The sequence below is a fragment of the Aquarana catesbeiana genome, linkage group LG12, assembly GCF_042186555.1.
Source record: "Aquarana catesbeiana isolate 2022-GZ linkage group LG12, ASM4218655v1, whole genome shotgun sequence".
NCBI lineage: Eukaryota > Metazoa > Chordata > Amphibia > Anura > Ranidae > Aquarana > Aquarana catesbeiana.
The window spans coordinates 9,439,810-9,456,263 of record NC_133335.1 but is presented as its reverse complement, the minus strand read 5'-3'; the positions used below and the strand labels follow the sequence as shown (position 1 = coordinate 9,456,263).

Below are 16,454 nucleotides of genomic sequence, written 5' to 3'. Positions count from 1 at the left end.
AAAGAAATCTGTTCTCGTGTTGTAAAATCAGCTGCGGGTATAACTCCCCCCTCCCCCCCCTCCGCCGCCATCTGCATGGTACATCCCAGGGGTTTAATTTACACTTGTTTTTCTGACTTGGGTCGATCCCTCGGGGAGGAGGGGGGGGGAGCAGCGCGATCAATATGTACAGCGAACGCAAAACACTACAAACAGGTTACGACGAAGGGACAAAAAACAAAAGTACAATCGCCTGTGTACGTCGGACATTTAGGTCCCGGTTCACACTTTTGCGGTTCAGTGGCGGTTCTCCGCATCGCACAGCGACACCTGCGAACCGCTGGGGGGTTGCCAATCCAAAGTTAATGACGCCCCCCAGATCGATTCGCAGATCGCAGTGCGGATTGTAAAATGGTGCAGGAATCGGATTGCATTGGGTGTGATTCGATTCAAGTGCGGACCAAAATAAAAAAAAAGGGTCCTGCACATTTTGGTGGGAATGCGATGCGATTTCCAGCCGTACAGTTTGTTTGGCTGAATTCGCATTACATGTGATCTGCACAGCAATGCGGTGCGAATCGGGTCAATCGCACAAGTGTGAACTACGGCCCTTAAAAGTCGTTCAATCACGTTACTAAAATCGCTCGCGACGATCGAACGCAAAACGGGTCGCATAAGACGGAAAGCCTACGAGGGCACACAAGCGCCGGGTCATAGCCATTCTTCGTCTTGCGTTCTTGCACAATGATCTCATTTATATTTCTATATTGCACTTCTCCACAAAAGCTTACTACAGTTGGGGGGGGGCCAATAAAGGGGAGGCGGCCATCTTGGAGCGCGCTCAGTAGCATACCAAACAACGCCGGATTTGGACAGGGGCCCGTTTAACCTATCGGCATGCCTTTGGAGTGTGGGAGGAGACCAGAGTAACCAATAGAAACACACCCCAGCCCAGGGAGAACCACTGTGCTGCCATAACCATGTGCAATCCAGAGGAAACCCATGCAGACTCCATGCAGAATAATGTCCTGACTGGGTCTAGAACCCAGGGAGCCCCTCTGCTTCCCTAAGCATGTCCAACTCCAGAGGGAACCCACGCAGGCACAGGGAGAACATGCAAACTCCATGCAGACAGTGTCCCTGAGTCTAGAACCCAGGGACCACTAAGCTACCCAGCTGCTCTAAGGGAGGAAACCCATGCAGGCACAGGGAGAACATGCAAACTCCATGCAGACAGTGTCCTGAATGGGACATGAACCAAAGACCCCAGTGCTGCAAGGCACCACTAAGCCTACTGTGCTGCCATAACAATGTCCAATCCAGAGGAAACCCATGCAAACTCCATGCAGATAATGCCCTGAATGGGACTTGAACCCAGGCTCCACTTAGCCCCTCTGCTTCCCTAAACATGTCCAATCCAGAGGGAACCCATGCAAGAACAATGGGACGTGATCCCAAAGACTCTCCAGTGCTGCAAGGCGCCACCAGCATGCCTTTGCAGTGTGGGAGGAAACCAGAGTAACCAATGGAAACACACACCAGCCCAGGGAGAACATGCAAACTCCATGCAGATAATGTCTTGACTGGGAGTTGAACCCAAGGGACCCCGGTGCTGAGCAATCCACCACTAAGCTACTGTGCTGCCATAACCATGTCCAATCCAGAGGAAACACATGCAAACTCCATGCAGATAATGTCCTGACTGGGTCCTAGAACCCAGGGAGCCCCTCTGCTTCCCTAAGCATGTCCAATCCAGAGGAAACCCACGCAGGCACAGGGAGAACATGCAAACTCCATGCAGACAGTGTCCTGAATGGGACATGAACCAAAGACCCCAGTGCTGCAAGGTACCTCTAAGCTTCTGTGCTGCCATAACAATGTCCAATCCAGAGGGAACCCAATGGAAGAACAGACAGTGTCCTGAATGGGACGTGATCCAAGGACCCCGGTTCTGCAATCCACCACTAAGCCACTGTGCTGCCATAACCATGTCCAATCCAGAGGAAACCCATGCAAACTCCATGCAGACAGTGTCCTGAATGGGACTTGAAACCAGGCACATTACTAAACCAGAGAAAAACCATGCAAGCACAGGCAGAACATGCAAACTCCATGCAGACGGGAAGGGAATGGGACATGATCCAAAAGACCCCAGTGCTGCAAGGCACCACCAGCATTGCCTTTGGAGTGTGGGAGGAGACCAGAGTAACCAGTGGAAACGCACGCCAGCCCAGGGAGAACATGCAAACTCCATGCAGATAATGTCTTGACAGGTAGTTAAACCAAGGACCCCGGCGCTGCAATCCACCACTAAGCCACTGTGCTGCATAACCATGTTCAATCCAGAGCAAACCCATGCAAACTACATGCAGACAGTGTCCTGAATGGGACTTGAACCCAGGCACCACTAAGCTACTCAGCTGATCTAATCATAGCTAAACCAGAGGAAACCCATGCAGGCACAGGGAGAACATGCAAATACATGCAGACAATGTCCTGAATGGGAGTAAATACCAGGCCCCACTAAGACACTATGCTGCCCTAAACACATCCAGTCCAGAGGAGAACATGCAAACTCCATGCAGACAGTGTCCTGAATAGGACATGAACCAAATCTGTAGGGTTGATTTTCTATCAGCGATCGATCTCTAGCGGTCACCCACACCTCCCAACTTTTTGAGATAGGAATGAGGGACACCTATCAGCAAATGTATGCAGGCATAGGACACACCCCTGGCCACGCCCTCCTTAAAGGAGAATTGTACAAAAAAACAAGATTGGTTAAACCCACAAGTGCTTTTTTTTTTTTTCTTTTTTTACCACTACTATTCCTTTATATTGGCTTTTGGAATTTACAAATGCAGCAATTTAGAAATTAGATGAAAGGTTTAGTGCTGGAAAACACTAGCTAAAAAGTTCTTTTTTTTTATATACATCTCTATAGATCAGAACAAAATGAGGGACAAATGAGGAGGAATGAGGGACAGAGAGACATCACTCCAAATCAGGGACAGTCCCTCGAAATCAGGGACAGTTGGGAGCTGTGGTCATGTAGAAGGTCCCCTGCACCCCTAAGATGACGGGGTGATGGCCAGCGAGTGCCTGAACCTCACCGCAGCACAAAATGACCCCCCCCCCTCATATGTAGCTCAGCCCTCGCTTTCAAAGATGGCAGCCTTCCCCAAAAAAAAAAAAAAAAAAAAAAAAGTACAAACTGTTCCTGTAAAAAAAAATGGAAATGTAACAAGTCTGGACAGAGCAAAGTCTGCTCGACCTTCACATTGCACAACCCCCGGCCGATCGCACGCCTGAGCGCAGAGCGTGACGCCTGCTTTTGTTTTTCCACCCAGGAATGCCGAGAGTTCCAGGAACTGACAAACACCTCAAATACACAATAAAAAGAAATGTCGTTGCCTAAGAAGTCTGCAAATATTTCACCTGCTGGAGCAAAAAACAAAAAAAAAAAAAGGTCTAAAAAAAGGTGCCCACCAGGGGGCAGCATTCTGGGAGATAAAATGTCTAATTCCACAAATAATACACAAAGTGATGAGAATGACAAAGAGCATCAATTTTATACAAAATGAGCAATATATATATATATATATATATATATATATATATATATATATATATATATATATATATATATATATATATATATATATATATATATATATATATACGCAAATAGAATAATAATTATATATATATATATATATACACACACGCAAATAGAATAATAATTATATATATATATATATATATAAATAAAAATAAAATAAATATATATTCTAAAACCAGAAAAAAAGAAAAATGCTATTTTCCTTCTTGATTTTTTTTTTCTTCTTTTTTCTTCACTCCAATTTAGTTTAAAAAAAAAAAAAGGATAAAATTTCCTTTTTTTTTTTTTTTTTTTTTTTCTTTTTTTTTTGCATTTAAACACATCATCTCAGCCCGTCAGGAATTTCCCTTTGTAAAATACAACAAGAAAACAAAAATTCCCAAATGCTGATCACAAGACATCAGTGAGATCAGAGGTATTACAGAGCCGGCCAATGGCAGGCCGGGGAATGTGACCAGGCGGGGAATTTCAGCAATGGCATACGATTGGTACAGGGAGAGGGTTAATGGTGGGCGGGGCTGTCAGGGGTGATGTCACCTCTGGATATTGCAGTATGCAGCCTGATCCTAGGGCAGTCACACGTTATCTCTTCTTCATCTTCATCCTCATCATGGCTGTGTAGAGTTCCTCCCGCATGAGAGACAAGCTGGCATCTGCCAACATGGAGTGAGTACCACTGTACAGGGCACGGGGGGGGGGCAGGGGGGGGACATGCCCCCCGTGGGGCTTCTTATCACGTTTTCCTAAAATGTAATCAGTGCGAAGATGAAATCCATAACTCTAAGCTCACCATATACCATACAATCTGATTGTACAATCTCCTTTAAATCTACCATCAGTCATGTAATGCAAAACCCTGCCTGATGGGATACTATTAGAATGGATTGTTTAGGTTTGTCCTCAGATTGCATAGTATTGGTGAATCCTAAAGAAGATTGTACAATCGGATTGTATAGTGTATGGCCAGCCTTGGACAAACTGCTCTTTGGGATTGCTGTTCTTTACCCATCGTTCCCTGTTTTTGTAGCAATCAATTTTTTGTGTTAATTTACTGTTTTTACATTTTTAGTTTAGTTATTTAGTTAGTTTAGTTTTCATTTAGTGTTCTGTTTCCTTTTTTGTTACTATTATATAATGTAATATCTACAATAACCAACAGCAATAGTTTGTAAAAGAATTAAACCGGGGGGGGGGGGGGGGGGTTGTCTGATGATTTGGAATTTTTTTCCAGTTACCTTTTTATGTCATTTCATTATTTTATTTTTTTTATTTGCCAGTTTTTTTTTTTTTTTTTTTACTTTTTGGGTACTATTTCTTATTTTTATGTTATAGTAGAAGATCTACAGAAAGAACAAAATGCATTGACATAAAAAAAAAAAACTAACCGGGAGCTGTTGATTATTATTGTATGACCTTTTCCATTGGCCTTTTTTATTTAATATTTTTATCTTACTGTATTTACTAGTTTTAGTTACTGTTTCCTATTTTTGTTACTATGTTATACTATAATATTTAAAGAAGGAACACAAATAATTTGTAAAAACTACTAACCGAGAGCTGTTGATTATTACTTCATGACCTATTTTTTATTTTCTATTTTTTACATTTTAGTTATATTGTATTTTTTTTTCTGTAGTAAGTACAGAAATCAACAAAAATAGTTTATAAATAAAATAACTCGGGAGGCTGTTCATCGTTACTTTATGACCTTTCTCATTGGCATTTTTCATTTATGCTCTTTTTTTTTCTTTTAATATTTTAGTGATAGGTTTTTTTTTTTGTTTTTTTTTTTATTCTGTTACGATGTTATAAAGTAAAATCTACAAAAAAGCAAATAGTTTGTAAATACCTAATTGGGGGAGCTACTGATAAATCATTCATCATATTTTTCTATGGGTGTTTTTACTTAGCATTTTTTACATATTAGTTATATTTATTTTTTTATTATGTGTAAATAATATAGAAGGGTGTAATATAATATGTACATGATATCAGGAAATATAATAATAATATATATATATATATATACACACACACACACACATATACACAAACACACGCTGCCTTGAAAAAAATATTCATACCCCTTGAAATTTTCCACATTTTGTCATGTTACAACCAAAAACGTGAATGTATTTTATTGGGATTTTATGTGATAGACCAACACAAAGTGCAACATAATTGTGAAGGAAAATGATAAATGATACAAATAAATATATGAAAAGTGTGGGGGGTACATTTGTATGGCGCCCCCCGGAGTCAATACTTTGTAGAACCCCCTTTCTCTGCAATTACAGCTGCAAGTCTTTTTGGGGATGTCTCCACCAGCTTTGCACATCTAGAGAGGACATTCTTCCCCATTCTTCTTTGTAAAATATCTCAAGCTCTGTCAGATTGGATGGAAAGCGTCTGTGAACAGCAATTTTCAAGTCTTGCCACAGATTCTCAATGTGATTTAGGTCTGGACTGTGACTGGGCCATTCTAACACATGAATATGCTTTGATTTAAACCATTCCATTGTAGCTCTGGCTGGATGTTTCGGGTCGTTGTCCTGCTGGAAGGTGAACCTCCGCCCCAGTCTCAAGTCTTTTGTAGACTCCAACAGGTTTTCTTCTAAGATTGTCCTGTATTGTCTCCATCCATCTTCTCATCAACTCTGACCAGCTTCCCTGTCCCTGCTGAAGAAAAGCATCCCCACCACATGATGCTGCCACCACCATGTTTCACGGTGGGGATGGTGTGTTCAGGGTGATGTGCAGTGTTAGTTTTCCCCCACACATAGCATTTTGCTTTTAGACCAAAAGGTTGAATTTTGGTCTCCTCTGACCAGATCACCTTCTTCCACATGTTTGCTGTGTCCTCCACATGGCTTCTCACAAACTACAAACAGGACTTCTTATGACTTTCTTTCACCAATGTCTTTCTTCTTGTCACTCTTCCATAAAGGGCAGATTTGTGGAGAACACGACTAATAGTTGTCCTGTGGACAGATTCTCCCACCTGAGCTGTGGATCTCTGCAGCTCCTCCAGAGTTACCATGGACCTCTTGGCTCTTCTCTGATGAATGTTCTCCTTGCCCGGCCGGTCAGTTTAGGTGGACGGCCATGTCTTGGTAGGTTTGCAGTTGTGCCATACTCTTTCCATTTTCGGATGATGGATTGAACAGAGCTCCGTGAGATGTTCAAAGCTTGGGAGATTTTTTTTTATACCTAACCCTGCTTTATACTTCTCCACTTTATCCCTGACCTGTCTGGTGTGTTCCTTGGCCTTCATGATGCTGTTTGTTCACTAAGGTTCTCTAACAAACCTCTGAGGGCTTCACAGAACAGCTGTATTTATACTGAGATTAAATTACACACAGGTGGACTCTATTTACTAATTAGGTGACTTCTGAAGGCAATTGGTTCCACTAGATATTAGTTAGGGGTATCAGAGTAAAGGGGGCTGAATGCAAATGCCCCCCCACACTTTTCACATATTTATTTGTATCATTTATCATTTTCCTTCCACTTCACAATTATGAGCCACTTTGTGTTGGTCTATCACATAAAATCCCAATAAAATACATTTACGTATTTGGTTGTAACATGACAAAATGTGGAAAATTTCATGGGGTATGAATACTTTTTTAAGGCAGTGTGTGTGATGTGTATATCTATCTATCTATCTATCTATCTATCTATCTATCTATCTTATCAGCAGGAATGAAGTAGGGAGGATGTAGATCATTTTATTTATGACCTCTTCTTTTCTTCTAATGGGATATTTTTGTCCTATTATTTCCATGTTAGTTTTATTGTTTCTTTTTTGTAATACATTGTTATTATATATTTCCTATGATGATGATTATTATTATTCGGGATTTATATAGCACCATAATGTAACATCTACAGAAAGCAATGGCGTGGCAATGCCGAGTCAGGTAGCGTGTAGATCGGAGCTCCATGAGCGGTGACCTGTTTCGGTATAATTACCGGTGACAGCCCAACATCTGCTGGGACTTGTTCTTGTTGCCCCCCCAACGAATAATGGGCCCCAACGGTGGCAGGATGTGTCTGAACTTGTAGGTGTAAAGGGCAGGCTGAGACATGTAGTTCCACAGGACCTCGAGGGATTATAAAAAAAAAGATGCAAATAGGACCTGCTGGGACTTCCACTAGAGAGACAGGCAGAAGAGGATTGGCTGGGTATTCTGGGACTTGTAGTCCACAAAGAGGTAACAGAAGAAGCCTTGCACTGACCAAGTTCTTTTTAAAGAATCCGACAAACCCAAAGTCACAAAATGGACTATTTGGGGTCATTTTAGGGAGTTTACATAATAAACAGATAGCAGAGGCAGCGGAGGAGGGTGTATCTGGGTTATCCGCAGATGCCCGCCCCTCCCCCCCCCTCCTCCAGGGTTTAATTTAGCGTTGTTTTTCTGACAGTAAAAAGAAGTCCCTACAGACACTTGTAGGAGGAGCTAAACCATCCATTGGCCATGCTTAGGAGAAAGGAACCGAAGGAGCTTTTCAGTTTTTTATCTGGTCGACAAATCCGAGGTAAAGGGGTACTTTGTGCCTCGCACCTCGGCGCTGGGAGCAGATCCAAGTGCACGAGGCTCCCGAATTCTTTTTTTTTTTACAGTCCCAGCAACTCCAACACTAACAGTCAACAGTAAATGCCTTCAAATATGCTGAACCTCCCCATAAAAAAAAAAAAACAACCCCCCCCCCATAAAAAAACAACTCCCCTATAAAAAACGAAACCCCGCCTCCCCCAAAAAATGGGCATCTCAATGGACTACTCTGTCTTTTTTCTGCCATCATGTTTCTCCTATTGTTTTTAGTTGCCCTAGAAAAGGGTTACACCCCCTTATCGGGGGGGAGGGGGGAATTGGCCTTCACTTCCTGTCCTGGTGACACAACAGGAAGAGGCAATCTCTCAAGGAAGGCAACTCCTCTCTTAGGTAGCTGTCAACAAAACAGGTGTCCCCTTTTAAAAGATCCCCCCCCCCCCCTCTACGCCTGTTATGGTAACAACTGGAAAAATTTGGGATTTCCCCATCACTTTCTGCCCGACCAGGAGGAAAAAAAAGAGGGTGGATTTTCCCAGCAGGGACACAGACAGGAATAACAATACCTGGCAGGGGTTCTAACCCCCCCATGCAATGCTAAACTAAAAAAAAGAAAGCTTATTGGGATTACCCCTCAGCGCCACCTGCTGGCAGGGCTATAAATAACGCATTCCAGCATTCCTCAACCCCCCCTCCCCCCATGCCCTCAGCCGATTCCTCGAACTGCGGCGCAGGCTTGGGCGCTGAGAGCGGCTTTAGCATTGAACTTGTTACTTAATAACCGGGGCGGATAAACTTAGACGTTTTCCTAGAACTGCGGCGTCTCATCTTCCCGTCCCGTAGCTAGGAAAGGACAAACACAGATGGCCGCTCAGGATTTTGCCTTAGGTCAGCACAAGTCTTCCCTAAAGGAAGTGTTCACAGAACTGCAACATATACTGTAGATGCTTCGATGTATTTATAACAGATAGAATACACATTGTATCTTTTCACTATTTTTATTATTTTATTTAATATATAATATTTAATTTAGTATATGTATTATATATTTAATTTATTATAATATTTTATTTAATATTTAATTTATTTTACTTTTTTTTATTTTATTTAATTATTATTATTTATTTTATTTAATATTTAATTTATTATATATTGTATTTTATTATATATTTTATTTTTATATCATGTTTCATTTATTATTTTAGATTCTATATTTAATTGACATTAGATTTTTTTTATTTTAATATATATTTAATTTATTACATTCTGTTTATAGAATATCGCTGTTTAGATTTTTATTTCAATTACCTTTTTAGGCTTTTACTATCCCACAATCCATCACTCCTCTAGAGATTTCCTTCTATGTATTAAAGTCCAGACTTCACTATTTTTAGACTCTTAGATCATAAAAAACAACACGTTTCGGGGGGGGGGGCTTCATCAGGTCTGGTACTGGACTGATAAAATTTTTGGGACCCTGAGGGGCAATTAGTGTGATTCCTCCAGATGCTGGTTAAGATGAACTGAAATTCAAACCAATCATATAATTTCCCCTTCAGGATCCCTCATTTTTTTTACATCACTGATGAAGCCAGGCCCTTTGAACCGTGAAACGTGTTGGATTTCTTATTTTAGAAACATCTAAAAAAAATTTAATCTGGGATGCATACATTATTCTTTGGCACTTACCTTCTTTCACACCCAGTCCCTTCTGGAGAAAAAAGCCAACCTTGGAAGAGCTGTCTGTGCCCCACCGGGACAGTTGCTCCCTCTGTTGGTCCTGTTAACAGAAAGTAATAGGAAATCAAAAACTCTTGAGTTGTCACAAATAGGAAGAGAGTAGAAATCTCCCAGTGGGGACACCTGCTCCAGTAACCGCTATCTGACAGCGGAGCTGCTCTTGCATTGGAGAGATTTCCTCTTACTTCCTGTTCTGTCTCTGAGACAGGAAGTCAAGGGAAATCCCCTAATGAGACAAAACTACTAGATAAAAAATGGCTCTACATATCAACAGCTACACTTACAGAAATATGCAAATCAAAATATGAAACATACGCCTCAAGTCCACATGATGTGATAAAACCCACAACATTTAAAATAATAAAAGTCCACATGAATAATAATAAATAATAATCAATAATAAAAAAAATATGTAACCCCTCATGCTGTGATAAATCCCACAACATTTATAATAATAAAAAGCAATATTTATAATAGTAATAATAAGAAGAATAATAAGAATAATAAACCAATTTAAATATAAGTCCACACAATGTAATAAATTCACAACATTGAAAATCATTAAAAAAATAATAAAAGTCCAAGTAAATAATAAAACAAATATTTAAGTCCACATAATGTGATAAATCCCACAACATTTATAATGATAAAAGTCAATAATAATAATAATAAGAAGAAGAAAACCAATTTAAAATATATTCAAGTCCACACGATGTGATAAATCCACAACATTTAAAATCATTTAAAATAATAAAAGTCCAAGTAAATAATAATAATAATAATAAAATATTTTTAAGCCCACAAAATTTATAATAATAATCCATTATATATCCATATATATAATCCATTATATATCCATAATTTATAATAATAATCCATTATATATCCATAATAAATCCACAACATTTAAAATCATTTAAAAAAATAAAAATAAAAGTCCATGTAAATAATAATAATAATAATAAAAAAAATATTTTTAAACCCACATAATGTGATAAATCCCACAACATTTATAATAATAAATATCCATGTGAATAATAATACAAAAAACATTTAAGCCCACATGATCTGATAAATCCCACAACATTTAAAATAATAAGAGTCCACATGAATAATAATAATACTAACAAAAATAGTAAATAAAAAAAATAATACATAAAATAAATATAAAGTTCACGTAATGTGATAAAACACACAAACATTTAAAATAGGATGCATACACCTCAAGTCCATGACGTTATAAAACCCACAACAAACAGAATACAATACAAACAACATGCATGTATTTTACCTGTAAAACCATCCATTGTGTAGATCTCCAAAAGCCCCGTGACTGCTGCTAGGTGCCGCCATCTTAGATGTGACCTCAGCAGACTCAGGGCTATCGCTCGAATGACATGCTATAGTATTCCCCTTCCCTTCTCCGGCATCTTACTAAGAGGTTATGTAGGTGAAGGGTGGAGGAGCTGGACCAGCACACACCGTACTACTTCCAGAAGAGAAGAGGGCAAAGAGGTGGAGGAATCTGACTCTTCCTGAAGTGTCAATCCCTTAACACCTTCAAAGGCAGAGTTGGTGACAGGGTCTCTTTAATATTGAGCTAGCCAGTTTCAGCCTGCTTTTGCATACATCCTCTAGAATAACTTGGGCTTTATTGGGAACGGTTCAACTGCTTGAAGATGTGGACTGGGACAATGTCAGATTTATAAATGGTTTCCTGAATGTATAATACACCCAATGATGTCTAAAGCTATCAGTGATGGAAGTCCAGCTGGTGCTGGGGAACTTACAAGACTCATCCCTCTCGGCACACGTTGGGCCTTTTGGTTCTTGGACCGCCCAGAGGTTGGACATGATGTGAGTCTTCCAGTAGGGTCATTATTTAGGTCCATAAATGTCATAGGGCCTTATTGTATCAATTATTACAAATTTGAGAACTAAGTTGACTCTGCTCTGGTTTTCCCGGCAGGTCTTTTCCTCGCTCTGCGCCTTCCGCTGCCAACTACAGCTGGAATCGTGCCTCCGACCAATTCTCCGGCTTCAACCTGAATAATCCCGGTCAAAATGTCTCTCCTGGCGGCTTTGAATCTGGACCTGGAGATGTCCATGGTGCCAGTTAGCGCTCTGCACTGGCGGGCAGATCTCCTTAAGATCCCTGCTCATGGAAATCACTATGAACACCTATCAGTGCCCATGGAGGACGGGGTGAATGTGCACGGGGCCGAGGGAGGATGCCTGGCAGGTAAGGTGCTCCAGATTAAACCCCACTCCAAGGGGGACCCTTTAACGTACAGCTGCCTACTATATGCGTGGTGGAAAATCTTAAAGAAAACCTGCAAGGAGGCCATTTGTGACCTTTGCAGGCTGCCTGGTTCTCATGATGATCCTCTGGCTTTTGATCCAAAACAGTGGCCAGATAAGGTCTTCTGTCTCAGGCTTTCCTCATCTGTAGGCCTCTTCCTGAGGACTCGAGGATACTAAGAAGATGAGCATAACAGCCAGGCAGCTCATATTTTTGGCTAAAAGGGGGGTCAGCAATAGCACCCTCTATTTTGCAGACAGGACAGGTCCACTTTAAACTGTAAGAGAGCTTCCAAGGCTAACAAGTCCAGAGTAGGAACCTACCTTCCTCGTCCTTCATTTTCCTGCCTAGTGTCACTGACCTTACCAAGCATGCAGGACTTCAGGTCAAGACAGAGGGAAGGTGGCATTCCCCTTTAACATGGCTTGACAGATGCCTTAAAGCCAACAAGTCCCCATAAAATAGAAACTCACCAGTCATGCAAGAAATATAGGCCTGCCATTTATGACCTCCTGTAAATGCAAATTTCCTGGCTGTGTCTTGGCTTCAACACTTCTGAGTCGCAGACCTTGGGCAAGCATGCAGCAAGTGCATGTTAAACATTGGGAACCCCAAAAACTGGGGCTCTCTGTTATGCAAACGGCTACCAGATTCCATGGATGCCAGCTGTAGCCCACTCTTCTCCTGTTCCTTGCTGTTGGGCAGTCAAGCGATTCAAACACACTATTCCCAACGCACACGTTGCTGCAAGGTAGCTGTAGATGTTAAGAGGGGGCTGTAGCGACAATCGGCTGGAACCGAAGGTTATCGGAGCAAGCGAATGTCACCAGCACACCACAGACCTCCAGAGTGGGTCCAAAGCTTTTATTCAGCGATCACATCACTGAAACAGAAGCAACATTTTAGGAGCCTCGTAGAACCCCTTCATCAGGCGTGTGACCTTTCACATGCCCGATGAAAGGGGCCTGCGAGGCTCCGAAGGAAGCGCAGGAGAAAGGACAGGTCAGACGCAAGGACAGGTCAAGTCAGAGCTAGAGTCCACAGGAGATATTCAATGGTTTAGACATACAGGTTTCTCTGAACTGCTAAAAAAAGCAAATGGAAGGGTCTTCTAAGTTTTTTAAATGTTGGTTTAAGACCTTTTCATACGGACAGGAACCCTTATGTGTGACTTTACTGCCCCCATAAATAGAGGTGCCTTCATATATTCACGCTACCACTAGACCTTGTTGTAAAGTTTATCTACTGCGGTAAAATAATTTATTTCACTGGTCCTCATGAAAGCCATGGCTTCCATACACTGCACTGATGGTAACCAACAAACTTGACACAGATGTTCGCAGTTTGCATCTATAATATTAGACTGCATCTGTCCTGTGAACCAGTGGTTCTGGATGGAAAACTGTCCAAAAAGGAATGATCTGCATAGCTCCACCCAATATCCAAAAATAAACAAATTCCTTATTTTTGGATCTGTAATGGAAATAGGACCTAAAACATTCTGTTGTGAGAAGGCTCTAGTGTGCCCTTCACTTGTCCTATAAAACAGCCCAACTTGGTTCTCTATTGTTTGACCCAGAAAACCTCTATAATGGCCAAAAAACTGTGTTGTATTTATGAATATCCATAAAAAACACGTACCAACCAGCATATAAGATGTCCATGCTAGACAGGTCAAATGTTCCTCTTAGTCGGGCAACATATTTAGTTCTCCATTTCTTTTCTTTTCAGGGGATGGATTCACGGATTGGATGACGGAAAGGGTGGACTTTTCATGTTTTCTGCCAATGGTGGCGGATCCATCCATGCCAGGGCCTTCTGCCCCAGACCTGGAAATCATGGCCACCCTCCTGAAGAAGGAGCTGGAGCAGATGGAAGATTACTTCCTGGAGGAGAGTCTCTCCCCAGGGGTTTCAATGCCACCTGATCAAGTAGCTCCAAGCACACCTCCTTCTCATGAAGTCCACTTCCTCTTTCCAACGCCCGACCAGCAGCTGAGTGGGAGAGGAGTAGAGTTCCCTGCATACATTACGGAAATATCAGCACCTGCCCCCGTGGCACTGAACAATCTAGATTCGGGATGCCTCGAGCTCATGAATCTATACACAGATGTTCCAAGTGATTTCCCAAGAGAAGAAGAGCAGGATTTTATGGTGATCAACGACACCAATGACCCGCCAGCACAAACCAAACGACTAAACAGGCCTACCCCTTATGACCGCCCCGCCACAGCCAGCACCAGCTCCTCTGTCTTACACCAACCAAGAGGTGACCGCAAACAGAAAAAGAGAGACCAGAACAAGACGGCAGCGCTGCGCTACCGCCAGCGCAAACGCGCTGAATACGACGCACTGGATGAAGAATGTCAGGGCTTAGAAGTCCGAAACAGGGAGCTGAAAGAAAAGTCTGACTCCATTGAAAGAGAGATCCAGTACGTGAAAGACCTCCTCATTGAGGTCTACAAGGCCAGGAGTCAACGGCTTCGCAACAATTAGAAAGTTTTGTACACTGAAAAGCATAAACTTTGGACTAGTGACCACTTTCTAGAGCACACTATCCAGCATTGTAAAGTAAGGTATTAGTTTGGGTCCCTAAAAAAATCTAACACTTGTATCTATGCCTTATACTCTGAGACTAGCTGCAAAGCATGGATATCAACAGGTTCCATGGTTCTAATCATTCAATGCCTCTCTTGGTCCAGAAATCTCATGGTTTCCAAGATTTAGAAGCCCTTCCTGGTCCAGAAGTTCCATGGTTCTAAAATTTCAATGCCCCTTCTGGTTTAGAGGTTCCAGATTCCAAGGTTCCAACATCCCTTCTGGTCTAGAGGGTCCAAGGTTATACATTTTCAGTACCTTTCTTGGCAAAGAGGTTCCATGGTTCTAAGGTTCCAATACCCCTTCTGGTCCAGAAGTTCTAAGGTTCCTACCGCCCCCGGTCCAGAGGTTCCACGGACCTAAGGCTCCAAAACCCCCTCTGGTTCAGAGGGTCCATGGTTATAAGCTTGCAGGGCCTTTCTTGGCCCAGCGGTTCCATGGGTCTAAAGTTCCAATGCCAGAGGTTCTATGGTTCAGAGGTTCTATGATTCTAAGGTTCCTTCAGCCCCTGGTCCAGAGGTTCCATGGTCCTAAGGCTCCAATAACCCTTCTGGTCCAGAGATTGCATGGTTATAAGCTTTCTGTGCTTTTTTAGGCCCAGAGGTTTCATAGTTCTAAGGTTCCAATGCCCCTTCTGGTTCAGAAGTTCTATGGTTCTAAGGCTCCCACACACCCCCGGTCCAGAGGTTCCATGGTCCTAAGGCTCCAATACCTCTTCTGGTCCAGAGATTGCATAGTTCTAAGCTTTCTGTGCTTTTCTTGGCCCAGATTTTCTATGGTTCTAAGGTGTCAATACCCCTTCAGGTCCAGAGGTTCTAAGGTTCCCACACCCCCTGGTCCAGAGCTTCCACAGTCCCATGGCTTCAATACCCCTTCTGGTGCAGACGTTCCATGTTTATAAGCTTCCAGTGCCTTTTTTGATAAATAAAAAATAAAAGATTCATGGTTCAAATGCCCCTCCTGGTCCAGAGGTTTCATGGTTGTAAGGTTCCACCAGTACTCTTGGACAGGCCAATTACTGCAGCCCCCCTTTACCAAAGCATTGGTAATAGAATATAACTTTCTATGCATGAATCTTCCCAACATAGATCTTTTTAGAGACCCAACTGATATTTTACCAAGACAAAAAAAAAAAGAAAAAATACACTTCAAACCGGCAAAGGCGAATAATTCATAATTTTGCAGACCTCTGACTTTTTGAATGTGATGTAGTGAGGTGTTTATGTTACGTTTTTACCAAATAGTTGTAGCTTTTTGGAGTGGATAAATAAAAGGGTATACCAATTTCTGTCTCTGGGAAAAGCCTTTTACCCTCAACGTGTCCTTTAACATTTTATATTGAAAGAATAGTGATTTGGAAATTATAGAGGGATAAATACATCTCTACGGCCAAGAAAGAAACGCAAGGTTACCGACACACATCAAGGTCTCCAGAGTAAGAGGAACTTACCAACTGTGGGGAAGCCACTTTGTAAGCTATAGGCAGTAACAAAACCCCCAAAAAGGCTTCCCTTAAAAGGTGGTAGATGACTTCATGGTAAGTTCACACTAAATTGAATAATTTTGGGTTCTGTTCTCAAAAGCTTGAAAATAATTTTTGAGGGCCAACGTGCCCATTGGTAGCATACAATGGGCCACCAAACAGTAGACCTTTAATT

General features: G+C 41.7%; 1 protein-coding gene across 1 annotated transcript in view; it reads left to right on the top strand.

Moving 5' to 3' along the window:
- ATF5 (activating transcription factor 5) overlaps positions 1 to 16,215 on the top strand; it is a 20,041-nt gene extending 3,826 nt beyond the window's left edge. The window contains exons 2-3 of the mRNA XM_073607215.1: positions 11,867 to 12,139; positions 13,931 to 16,215. Coding sequence (XP_073463316.1) covers positions 11,962 to 12,139; positions 13,931 to 14,694 — 942 coding nt within the window. The 5' untranslated portion in view covers positions 11,867 to 11,961 and the 3' untranslated portion in view covers positions 14,695 to 16,215. The remainder of the gene's footprint in view (positions 1 to 11,866; positions 12,140 to 13,930) is intronic.
- Positions 16,216 to 16,454: the final 239 nt, after the last annotated feature.